Consider the following 13,251-nt stretch of genomic DNA (forward strand, 5'->3'; position numbering starts at 1 on the left):
CAGCTACCCCTTTCATTTGCCTCAGTTTACCTTCCGCAGAAAAACTTTAAAGTTTTTAATAATTAAAAGAAGAGGGGGCGGCGATTGGGCCGGCGAGATGGCTCAGTGGATAAAGGCATTTGCCTCCAAGCTTCCCGGGGCCCACAAGGTGGAAGGCGAGACTTGACTCCCGTGGATTGTCCTCTGACCTTGCCTCTCCGAGGCATCTAACGGATATTCGCAAGGATTAAGGGTGCACAACTGTACCAAATCTTGCTTCAGGAGTTGAGTTACGTAGCATTTGGATAGTGAGGTGGGGGACACGCGTGCCCACACGCATACACACACAAATAATGTAATACATTTTTTCTTAAAGATAAAAAAAGAGGTAGCAATACCTATTTTTCAGTCACGGGGGGACCCAAAAGGACACACCCCCGACACAGACACACCTCAAAAGACCGACCACACAGACTTGCACTAAAATAAACCCTCGGGAGTCACAGACAACAGAGGAGAAATTCCGTGGAAAACTCGTACCAGCATCCTCCCATCATAATCACAATACAGAGCCCAAGCGCGTGGGAAGGTGTGCGCAGCCCGGGGCCACCGGAACAGACCCCCATGGGACGCTCCGCCCTCCCGACCGGCCGCACACGTGCGCGCGCATCCTTACACCCCCGACAGCAGCAGCGGGAGCAGCCACCACGTGCGCGCACACACTTCCAGGCGACATCGAAAACACTGACAACCCTCGGAAGAAGCCACGTGCGCTCACATCCCGCCAAGCTGTGGGGGAGCCACACGCCGTCACTGTCCTGTGCGCAACACTACTGGCTTGCAGACACTGCACCATGGAGGCACGAGGACCACTCCCCAAAAAGGGAACCTGGGAGAAAGGGTGACTGGGGTTCTAGAGACGAGGAAACGACAGCCCCTGACTCCGCCCCAGCCTTGATGGATGCGACTGAGTGACACCCCGCCAACCAGTCGGATGTCTCAGTCCGAATGCCATTAACCCTTTAACTCTTCGGTCCCTGAGCGTGCCTGCTATTCTAAAGGGCTCTCGGAGATAGGCGAGCGGCGGCACCCCCTCTCCAGCGGGATTGGGCTGTGCGTGGGTGCGGAGGGCCGACACCCTCCTCCTCTTGGAGGAGGAGGGGGTAGTGCTGTGACAGTTGCCGGGCGGGTGGTGGGGCAGGGAGGGGCGGACCGGGGCGGGGAGTCGCGGCTGGCGCCGGGTTCCGAGAGCGTAGCGGGCTCCAAGCGCCGGGAGGATTCCGGCGCCACTGCCGTCCGCGCTCTCCGCCCTTGGGCGCCATGGCCCCACTGAGGCCAGGAGCCTCCGTGGGTCCCCAGGCGCCTCGGCCGTGGCACCGCTGATCTTGGACAGGTCAGGGGACGCCTTGCCCCCCGAGCGTCCCGCGAGACAGAGCCGGAGCCATGGAGCCTCCGGCCGCCCCCTCGGAGAGGAGCCTATCTCTCTCTCTCCCTGGACCTCGGGAGGGCCAGGCCACCCTGAAGCCACCCCCCCAGCACCTGTGGCGGCAGCCAAGGACCCCGATCCGCATCCAGCAGCGCGGCTACTCGGACAGTGCCGAGCGCTCAGAGCCGGAGCGCTCGCCGCACCGGCCCATGGAGCGCGCCGACGCCGTGGACACTGGCGACCGGCCAGGCCTGCGGACTACCCGCATGTCCTGGCCCTCGTCCTTCCACGGCACCGGTACCAGCGGAGGCAGCAGCAGGCGGTGAGACTCCCCGGCGCGCAGAGCGCCCAGGCGCGCAAGGGGCGCCACGCACAAAGCTGGCCAAAGGGGGCGCTGTGGGGCGGGTGGGGTCAGCGTGACCCGCGTGGGTGTTGAGAGGGGGAGCCATTGCACCAGAAGCTCTTCTACTGTTGAGGGTTCCAAGGTGAAGTTGGGGTTTGGGGATTTCGTATAGCTTCAGGGCTCTCTACAAGCTTAGCCAGTAATGGTCCAGCGCAGCTGCCGGAGAGAGGGTACCACTTGGAGAGACTTCCTGGGGGCTGGGGTCATTGTGCGATACCCTAGTGATCATTCTGTAGGGGTGCCTGCAGAACCATGCTGGTTACTTCAGGTGGGGTAGCACTCTAGGTGGAGTGGAGACATACATCAGGGGAGCCCTACAGTAACTGGTGTTAGGAATCCAGGGGGTCTTCTGGGGAGCACTATCCAGTTCTGTATTAAGATTTGGAACAAGCCCCTTCCAGACATTGAGGGCTCCGTGGACCAGTGCCAAGGACATTTGAGGTCCCATCAAAGAGCGGTTCCCAGCCTTCTGAACTGACAGTGTGAATGGATCACTGCTGTGGTCGTCTCAGAGAGAGGGTCCTTAGGTATGTGAGTGGCTCGGGCTGCCTAGATTCGGGGCTCTGCCTGACTCTGCTTTGGGGACAGTTACTGTGGCAGAGTGGCAATGTGCTTCTGGCTGTCCCAGGGTGACCATGTCTGTGTCTGTCATCTGCGTGGCTGTATTGCACCCAGGTGACAATGATAGTTGTCTGTGGTGTTGACAGAGTAACTGTGTCTTCATGAGACATGGTTAATGTGGCATAGTGGCTATGTGCTTCCAGAACAATAAATACATGATGGTTTCCATGTTCCAGGGGACACCTCTTTGCTGTCAGGGGCTGTGGTGTGTACCTAGGACCTGAGACTGTATGAGACAATGTGACCCTTGTTTGCTTTTTTTTTTTCCCAAAGAAAGTAGCCTGGCTAGCCTAGAACTCACTTAGTAGCCCAGGTTGGCCTTGAACATGTGATAGTCCTGCCTCACTCTACCATGCACAGTTATACTGCCACTTGAGTTAGTGACAGTTCTGACAATCAGTACTCTGGTAAGCCATGCACCATCTGCCCTGGGTCCCCTAATTGCGAGTATCTTCTTGACCTAGGATAGTTCAAGTGATTGAAGCCACTATAAAGGTACCCCCGGCTCTGACTGGGAGGTCTTCAGGCCACTGGGTAATTGACAGCTAACACTTGCCACCATTGGCTGTTCCTTTGGAGCATCCACAAGATGTCATATCTGGCTTTCTCATGCCTGGAGTCCCCAAGCAAGGCCCCTTTAGACTATGACTGAGCCTTCCTAGATCCTTCTGTGATACCCCTCCCCCCAGTTCCTACAGCTCTTCAAGGACCACCCCCCTTCATTTTCCCCAGGCCCAGCTGCCTGAGTCCCTACCAGGAACCAAGAGTCAGGCTCCTGAGATTTCTCAGAGGGAACTAGGAGAGGGAAAATGAAAACAAAACACACACACTCACACACCCTCTCTCTCTCTGTCACACACACACACACACCCTCTCTCTCTCACACACACACTCATACACAAAACTCACATCAACAGGAAATGCCAACCCAGAGACTGGGAGCCCTTGAGATGGTGCAGGGGGTGGAGCAGCAGGAAACCAGGCCCTATTCTCTTTTATGGCCCTAGGGACTTCCTGGCCCCCTGTTGTCTGATGAAAGGTGGCTGAGTGGTAATAATTATAATTCTTGTGCCCTTTCCTTAGTGGCTAGCTCCTGGACTCCAGGCCTGGGGCCTTTTCTACACACACACACACACACACACACACACACACGCCACCTTTACTTATTTACCCCACTACTTGCCAGTAGCTGGGATCCTTGTTGGACTGATGAGGAAACTGCGGGTCAAAAGTTCCTTTCGATGCCCTCAAGCTCAGACAAATAGCTCCGAGTTTCTGGTTCAAATATCCCAGGTACCTTTGCAGAAGTTAGGCACTACCCAGGAGCAGTCAGTTTGAGAGTTCTGAGCTCCCGGTGTGTGCGAAGGATTTTGCAGGGATTGTTGCTCAAAGTCCCTGAACTTGGAGGAAAACGGAGGAGGCCGCAGTGAAAGCGGCTTGTCCTGTAGTAAGAAATCAGAAACAGGAATCTCAGCCCATCCCTGAACCAGCTCGGGTTTCGGTTTCCCTGCGGGAAGTATGTAGCCTGCAGAGGCCGCAGCTGGGACAGCTGAGTGCCTTGTGGACTGAGAGATGGCACTGGTGCCAGCGCCCTGCACAGAAAGAGGAAGGGGACCGAGAACAAACGCAGTTGAGCTGGTGCGCACTCACGAGATCCCAGACACACTCCATCGTGGAGTCCAGGCAAATAATACAGAGAAGGTGCAGCCACCCTACTAGGCTTATAAGAACCCCAGAAGGGAGGCACTTTACCTCTTCGAGGTGGAGTCTGCACTAGGTCCTCAGATCTGGCGGTGGGTGCGCGAGACGGCGCTCCTGGCGCGGCCTCTGGGGCTGAGTCACATTCCCACTGCGATCTGTCAAAAGACAGATGGAGAGGAGAGGCAAAGGCAGGGGAGAGAGGGGGCACTGGGTTGGCCTCTTACCACACATTGGACCTTCCCACTTTCTCTCCTCCAGAGGAACTCTTTCTGGCACCCAACGAGACATGTGCACACAACCAGGCTGGTATCTCTCTTGTGGGTGATGTCTGTTTCCATTGGGGTCCTCTGCCCTTGAGTTCCTGCTGCGTGCCCACAAGCCTGGCCCAGAGCTGGGAGCTGAGCTCTTGGAGCGCCCTCTGCTGGACTGTGAGAGACGTGCAGCGTTGACTCTCATCATTTCATGCCTTTTGAAAGCCTCGGGGAGCTGGGCGCCAGACTGGCCAACCGCAGGCTGGGACAGGGTTGTGTCCCCTAATTCCACGCGCCTTAGGCCACTGCAACAGGAACAGCCTCTTGGCGGACACTCTTGGTGGAACTTGAAAGAAAAGTTGGCCCAGGAACAATTCCTAGCCTGTCCTGCCTCTGAGCCTGGGTCCCAGCAAGCACCGGAGTCCTGACTCCAACCTCTTCGGTACAGCTTGCAACCTCCTTGGCTGTCCACCTTTTATTTTTTGGAGGAGGAGGAGGCAGGTTCTCACTATGTAGCTCTGGCTGTCCTGGAACTCACTGTGAATACCAAGCTGGCCTTAAACTCTAAGAGACCCACCTGCCCCTGCCCTTGGGAGTTCAGGGACTGAAGGCCTGCACCACTGTGCCTGCCTTTTGTTGTTTTTGTTTTTTTACTTTTTGAGACAGTGTCTCTCTGTGTAGTCCTGGCTGTTCTGGAGCTGGTTGCGTAGACCTGGCTGGACTTGAACTCATGGAGATCCTTCTGCCTCTGCCTCCTGAGTGCTGGACTACAGGTGTGTGGCACCATGCCTGGGTGTTTGAATTTTTTAGATTCTACGTGTTGGGAGGTTGGTATATGCATGCTAGTGCAGGTGCCCACAGAGGCCAAGGGCATGGGATCACCTGGAATGCAATCCCAGAGGGTGCTGAGATTCAGTATCCTGTTCTCTGCAAGACCAGTACCAGCTCTTCACCCCCGAGCCATCTCTGAGAGCTTCTTCCCAGATGGAGGTGGCCAGCGTCCCAGAGAAACAGGATTGAAGTTACAGACAGAACCAGGTCTCCGCTCCAGTATTTCAGGGAGGTTTGAATGGTGTCTTCCCTTGTGATCTAGGAACAAGGGCTGTTTCTCTCTGAGCCTTAGTTTTGGTGTGTTGCTTTCGTTTTGTTTTGTTTTTCGAGACAGGGTTTCTCTGTGTAACATCCCTGGATTTCCTGAACTCAAATTTGTAGACCAGGCTGGCCTCACACTCACAGAGATCCACCTGCCTCTGCCTCCGCCTCCCAAGTGCTGGGATTAAAAGCGTATGCCACCACCACCCGGCATGTAAAGATTTTTTTTGGGGGGGGGGGTTTTGAGACAGGGTTTCTCTGTGGTTTTGGAGCCTGTCCTGGAACTAGCTCTTGTAGACCAGGCTGGTCTCGAACTCCCAGAGATCCGCCTGCCTCTGCCTCCCGAGTGCTGGGATTAAAGGCGTGCGCCACCACCGCCCGGCCAAGATTTTTATTATATATAATATATTTGTTTTTTATTATGTGTGATCTGGGTATGACTTCGGGCACAGCGCAAATGTGGAGGTCATAGGTCAACTTTAAGGAGTTGGTTCCCTCCTTCCATCATGAGTTCTGTGAATGACACTGGGTCCATAACCCTGTGCGTGGGTGCATGTGCATGTATGTGTTTGAGTATTCAAGCGACAGCCAGAGGACAACTGGCGACAGTTGGTTCTCTCAGTTTATCACCTGAGTGCCAGGACGCATCCTCAGGCTGGGACTCAAGCTCCTTTACCCACTGAGCCGTCTTACAGGCCCTATCTTATTTTAGGTGTGTGGTGCATGCATGTGTGTGCACGTGGAAACAGGGGTCAGTGTTGTGCATGTTCCTCTTTTGCGCTCTTCCTCTTTTATTGTATTTATTATTGTGTGTATGGATGAACATGGTGATGCACACCTCTAACCCCAGGACTTGAGAAGCAGAAGTAGGTGGATCTCTGTGAGTTCGAGGCCAGCCTGGTCTACAGCGTGAGTTACAGGACAGACAGGGCTACACAGTGAGACCATGTCTCAAAAAAACAAAACCCTGGGCTGGAGAGATGGTTCAGAGGTTAAGAGCACTGGCTGCTCTTTCAGAGGTCCTGAGTTCAATTCCCACCTACCACATGGTGGCTCATAACCATCTGTAATGAGATCTGGTGTTCTCTTCTGGCATGAAGGCAGAACATGAAACATAATAAATGAACGTAACTTTTTAAGCTGGACGGCAGTGGCGCATACCTTCAAAACCAGCACTTGGGAGGCAGAGGCAGGCAGGTCTTTGTGAGTTCGAGGCCAGCCTGGTCTACAAGAGCTAGTTCCAGGACAGGCTTCAAAAGCTACAGAGAAACCCTGTTTGAAAAACCAAAAAAACCCTTTAAAAAAAAACAACCATTAATTATTAGTAAAAAAACTTTTTTTAAAAAAAAAAACATTATTAGTATTTATACTTATTAATGATTAATAATATATTTGCTTTTTATTGTGTGTGATCTGAGTATGACTTTGGGCACAGTGCAAATGTGGAGGTCATAGGTCAACTTTAAGGAGTTGGTTCCCTCCTTCCATCATGAGTTCTGTGGATGACACTGGGTTCATAACCCTGTGTGGCAAGTGTTTTTACACACTGAGGTTTATTGGCAGACAAGCAGAATTGTTTTATTTTATGTGTATGGACCTAAGTGTGTGCGTGTGTACTAGGTGTACGTAGGTGCCTTCAAATGTCAGAAGAGGATTGTCAGACCCCCAGCTGGAGTAAGAGGAGCTCGACCTGCCCAGTGGGGATGTTAGGAGCCAGGCCCAAGTCTTCAAGACCAGCAGATGTTCTTAGCCGCCACGCCTGTCTCTAGGCCAACACGTTGCTTTGGGCATGGGATCCTCCAGTGAACCAGCGTGGCTGCTGACCCCACACAGGTGTGTCTGTGTGGGTGGCAGTCCCAGTCACCTTCAGGTTTAGTTCTTCCATAGCCATCTATTTTTGTTTGTGTGTCTGTCGTAGGCCAGGCTGACCTCACAGGTTTGTGCCCCCACAGCTGGGTGACTTGATTTTTGGAGGCCGTGTCTCCACGGCCTCCACCCCTCCTGCCTCAGAGATTACAAGCTGTTGCCCTTGCCAGGTTTCTTTCTTTAAACATTTTTTATTTTTTTTCTTTATCTTATGTGTATGGGTGTTTTGCCTGTATGCATGTCTGTGTAGCACATGCATGTTGTGCCCATGGAGGCCGGAAGAAGGTGTTACATCAGAGTTGCAGACGGTTGTAAGCCCCTGTGAGGGTGCTAGAAACCAAACACTGTGATCTCTAAGAGAGCAGCCGGTGCTCTTAAGTGCTGAGCCGTCTCTCCAGTCCCTAAATCCCCCACCCCCAGCTGAGGACCAAACCCAGGGCCTTGAGCTTGCTAGGCCAGGACTCGACCATTAGCTAAATCTCCAACCCCGATTTCTTTGTTTCAGTGTGGACCCCTGGACCGAGGCTCTCTCCCAGCCTTCTCGTAGTTTGTACTTGGAGTATGTATTGCGAATGTGCGTGGTGTCTGTGTGTGCTCCTCCTACAGAAGCCAGAGGAAGACATTGCTCTCCTGCTTTCTTCCCTCGAGACAGGGTGGATCCTGGGGTCTTACGTTGTTGCTGGATTAGCTGACCAGTGGTCTCTCCGGTTCACTGACGTTCAGGGACTGCCCTCTCTCTGGCCCCCACCACTGGGTTACAGGCCTGGCTTCTGCGTGAGTGTGAGATTTGAACTCAAGTCCTCATGCTTGCACAGAGAGTGCGCTCCTTGGGAGCCGTGTCTTCATCCTCTGCTGTTGTTGGCTGTTGTTTGTTTGGTTGTTTTGAGTTTTTGGTTTTCTATGTAGCCCTAGCCGTCCTATAACTAACTCACTCTGTAGACCCGGCCGGCCTTGGACTCAGAGATCCGCCTGCCTTTGCCTCCTGAGTGCTGAGATTAAAGGTGTGTGTCATCACGCCTGGCCTCCCTGCTATTGTTTGTTGAAATGGTTTCCTGTGTAGCTCAGGATGGCTTTAAACTCCAGATGATTCTGCCGGAGATTACAAGCACAGATCCCTGTGTCCCCGTCACTTGGTACTGGAGGCAGGGCCCAGGGCTAAAGGGGTCCTAGGTAGGTGTGCTACCCACTGAGCTCCATCCCAGGCCTTGGGCCTCTTCCTCTCATCAGACAGAGCTAGAATGAGTAAGAAAAGCCTACCCCGGGCCTGCGGTCTGATGACATGGGGCCTGGGCAGCAAAGATTCTTTGGAAAAAGCATTTCCTCAAATGCTATCAGTCAGAAGAGAAGTCCCTCCCAGCTGCAGTCTCTCTTGCCAGATGTGGTGGCTCACACCTTTAATCCCAGCACTCAGGAGACAGAGGTAAGCAGGTCTCTGTGTGTCTGATGCCAGTCTGGTCTACAAAGCAAGTTCCAGGACAGCCAGGACTGTTAGACACAAGAAACCCTGTGTCAAAAAACAAAAAGACAAAAAAAAGCACTGACTCCTTTTCCCGCACTCACATAGCAGCTCATATAGTATTTGCCTTAGGCCTAGGACTGTTCCTCCTCCTCCCCTTTAACTCTCCATTCCAAGATCACACAGACAGACAGACATCACACAGACAGACAGACATCACACAGACATCACACAGACAGACAGACATCACACAGACAGACAGACATCACACAGGCAGACAGACATCACACAGACATCACACAGACAGACAGACATCACACAGACAGACATCACACAGACAGACAGACATCACACAGGCAGACAGACATCACACAGACATCACACAGACAGACAGACATCACACAGACAGACATCACACAGACATCACACAGGCAGACAGACATCACACAGGCAGACAGACATCACACAGGCAGACAGACATCACACAGACAGACAGACATCACACAGGCAGACAGACATCACACAGGCAGACAGACATCACACAGACAGACAGACATCACACAGACAGACAGACATCACACAGACTGACATGCTGCAAGAACAACACCAATGCACCTTAAATAAATAAATCGTTAAAAATATTTTAGTTATTTGTATTTTTGATGTATATGGTTGTTTTGCTTGAATCTTGTGTCTGTGTGCTATGTATGTGCAGTGTGTTCAGAGGTCACAAGAGCACATCAGATCCTCTGGAACTGGAGTTCAAGTAGTTAGTGACCTGTGGGTGCTGGGAATTGAACCTGGGTCCTCTGTAAGAACCAGAAGTGCTCTTAACAGCTAGGCCATCTCTCTAGCTGATTTTACTTCTTTTATTGCATTTCTTTTTTTGGATTTTCGAGACAGGGTTTTTCCGTAGCTTTTGGTTCCTGTCCTGGAACTAGCTCTTGTAGACCAGGCTGGCCTCAAACTCACAGAGATCCGCCTGCCTCTACCTCCCGAGTGCTGGGATTAAAGGCGTGCGCCACCACCGCCTGGCTTTCATTACATTTCTTTAGGTTTATTTTGTGTTGAGGGAGGTGCGGGGCACTGTGGCAAGCATGTGGAGGTTAGAGGACACACTTGTGGGAACTGGTTCTCCCCTCCCACGTGTGTCCCAGGAACTGAATCCAGGCCCCTGGCTTGCGGCTCGAGTCTCTTGGTATGAAAGAAATCAAAGGCAACCACCCTGACCCCTCCCTTGCGTGATGTCCTCAGCTTCCTCATGTGTCAGAACCTTCTTCCCAGACGTGTGCCGCTAAGGCTCTGACTCGGAGCTGCTGCTGTCTGCGCTCAGTTGATGGAGAGCTTGTGCAGCGCTCCAGAAGCCCCGGGCTCATCCCTAGCCCCAGGAAACATGCCTGTCACTACATCTCATCACTGCCGCGTGGTGAGTTCCAGGCCGGCCTGGTCTATAGAGCTAGTTCTAGGACAGCAAGGGCTGCACAGAGGAACCCTGTCTGAAAAAACAAACAAAAACAAAAGTGTTGCTGCCTGGGGTTCTCAGAGAGTGGTTGAGCAGAAATAACAAAGCCATCAGATAACTGTAGATGACGCGTGGAGGAGGAAGCACAGAGGAATCCTGAGGTCAGGCAAGTCCCCTCTGCGGAGGTGACATCTGAGTAGAGACCTAGGGAAGATGTGGTATGGGTGTGTTCGGTGGCAGAGAGAAAGGGCAGCAAACAGGCGGCTTCTAGGTCCTGAGCGGGAGTTGCGCCCTAAGAAGGGGCTGTGTTGAGTGGACAGCCAAACCACAAGCACTCTGGAGGCTAAGGCTGGAAGATTGATACAATCTTTTAACTTTTATTTTCATATGTAGGGGTGTTTTTGTCTGCATGCATGTCTGTGCACCATGTGCATTCCTAGTGCCTGCCGGGGCCAGAAGAGGACACTGGATCCCCTGGAACTGGAGTCACAAATGGTTGGGAGCCGCCGTGTGGTTGTGGGGAGTTGAACCTGGGTCCTTTGGATCAGCAGGGGATTTGGTACCCTTTCTGGCATCTGTGGGCACTGCAAACACATAGTGAACATGCATAAATGTAGGCAAAAAAAATTTTAAAAACGAAGAAGAAGCTGGGCTTATAGCTCAACTGGTAGAGTGCTTGCTTGAATGCATAAGACTTGGACTTAAAAAAAAAAAAAAAGACTTGGACTTGGACTTGTAGCCCAGTACCACATGAACCAGGCATGGTGGTGCCACCTGTAACCCCGATGTGGAGGCAGGAGGATCAGACATTCAAGGTCTCAGCTCCTACAGTACAGTCAGTTCTGGACCAGCTTGGGCTACATGAAACCATCTCAAGCACACAAACAAACATGCCAGGACCTGGAGACATACTCTGCAGTTAGAGCACATGCCGTCCTTACAGGAGCCCCAAGTCCAGTTCCCAGCACAGGCTCCCAACTGCCTGTGACCAGAGCTCCTAGAGATGCGGCACCCTCTTCCAGCCTCTGCCATGTGACCAGAGCTCCTGGAGATGCGGCACCCTCTTCCAGCCTCTGCCCTGTGACCAGAGCTCCGGGAGATGCGGCACCCTCTTCCAGCCTCTGCCCTGTGACCAGAGCTCCTGGAGATGCGGCACCCTCTTCCAGCCTCTGCCCTGTGACCAGAGCTCCTGGAGATGCGGCACCCTCTTCCAGCCTCTGCCCTGTGACCAGAGCTCCGGGAGATGCGGCACCCTCTTCCAGCCTCTGACCTGCACTCACAAATACATATTTATCCTCCCCAAACACACAACACACGTCATTAAAAAGAAAATAATTTTGTATTTTTGTTTTCAGAGACAGATTTCTCTTTTGTAGCCCTGACTACTTTCCTGGAACTCTCTTTGTAAATGGGCTAACCTCAAACTCAGAGATCCACCGGACTCTGCCTCTCCTGAGATCAAAAGGGTCCACTATCATACCTGACGAGAATTAAATAAATTTTAAGAAATTAAAATAAATTTATTTTTATTTTTGGAACTCCAGCCCTAGGGGTCTGGAGAGACGGCTCAGCAGCTAACAGCACTGGTTGCTCTTGCAGAGGCTCCAGGTTCAGTTTCCAGCACCCACGCGCAGCTCTGTTCCAGGGGCCTGACAGCCCCCTCTGGCCTCAGTGGTTATCATCAGCATGTACATCTAGGCAATCCTCTGCAGATATAATATATATATATATTTAAAAATCCAGCTCTATTTCTTCTAGGCTAGGTAGCCCTGTCCAAGTGACTTGCTCTTTCTGGCCTCTGGTTTTTGTGTCTCTTAAATAGTCCTAATAAGAACCCACCACCAGGGGTTAGGGGAGTGACTGGAGAGATGGCTCTGTGGTTAAGAGCACTGACAGGGGTTCAATTCCAAGCACCCACATGACAGCTCACAATTGTCTGTAACTCCAGTTCCTGGGAACCTGACACCCTCGCACAGAGTATATATATATATATATATATATATATATATATATATACAGGCAAAACACAAATGCACATTAAATAAATCTTTTAAAAAAGAACCCACCACTGCCTTTCTTCTAGCTGGGCAGTGTTGGCACACATCTTTAATCCCAGCACTTAGGAGACAGGCGAATCTCTGAGTTCAAAGCCAGGTCTACAGTGTAGTACCAGGACATCTAAGGCTACACAGAGAAACCCTGGAGAGAGAGAGAGAGAGAGAGAGAGAGAGAGAGAGAGAGAGAGAGAGAGAGAGAGAGAGAGAGAGAGAGAACAAAAGAAAAAGAAACTAGAACAGACTGCAGAGGAAGTTAGCCAGTGAGTGGGCAAGAATGCCCTGCTTCTAGTTTGAACTGGAACTTTCCTAGGTCCTTCCTGATGACTGGCCTGGACCTTAGACAAACTAGGGCAGGAGTTCTCAAACCTAAGGTCAGTCTTCTCGCCTTTCAAGGAACTGTGGCCAAGGCTGTACAAATTTCAGCTGTCACAGACAAAGTGTGCTACTGACCTCTAGTGGGTAAGGCAAGGGGCTGTGTCTGTTGTTACACAGGACAAAGGTCACTTAACCCCCAAGTGTCAGCAGGGCCAGGGGTGGGAAACCTATGTTTGCAGCAATGTGACCCCACATCTGGAGAGAAGGGAGACTGCTTCTTTCTGGGGGTTTCTGTATGCAGGTTTAAAAAAATGAAACTTATTTTCTTTATTTATTTTACCACACAGGGAGGAAACCCAGGGCCTCACACATGCTAGGCCAGTGCTCCGCCACTGAGTGACATCCTTAGGTCAGAATCAAGTTGTATGGCCCTACCACCACTGTGGCCTGTGATGTTCTGATTGCTTCTATACAGCAGCATGGTGTCCTTCCTTCCTTCCTTCCTTCCTTCCTTCCTTCCTTCCTTCCTTCCTTCCTTCCTTCTTCCTTTCTTTCTTTCTTTCTTTCTTTCTTTCTTTCTTTCTTTCTTTCTTTCTTTCTTTTAAAGGAACTGGTGTCAAAA

The 13,251-nt window shown here is 51.9% G+C and overlaps 1 protein-coding gene across 1 annotated transcript in view; it reads left to right on the top strand.

Annotated features, from left to right (window-relative positions):
- Positions 1–1,234: 1,234 nt before the first annotated feature.
- Positions 1,235–13,251, top strand: part of Pde4a (phosphodiesterase 4A) — a 47,091-nt gene continuing 35,074 nt past the window's right edge. The window contains exon 1 of the mRNA XM_057766435.1: positions 1,235–1,727. Within this exon, the coding sequence (XP_057622418.1) occupies positions 1,423–1,727 (305 nt within the window). The 5' untranslated portion in view covers positions 1,235–1,422. The remainder of the gene's footprint in view (positions 1,728–13,251) is intronic.

Source organism: Chionomys nivalis, chromosome 4 (assembly GCF_950005125.1).
Source record: "Chionomys nivalis chromosome 4, mChiNiv1.1, whole genome shotgun sequence".
NCBI lineage: Eukaryota > Metazoa > Chordata > Mammalia > Rodentia > Cricetidae > Chionomys > Chionomys nivalis.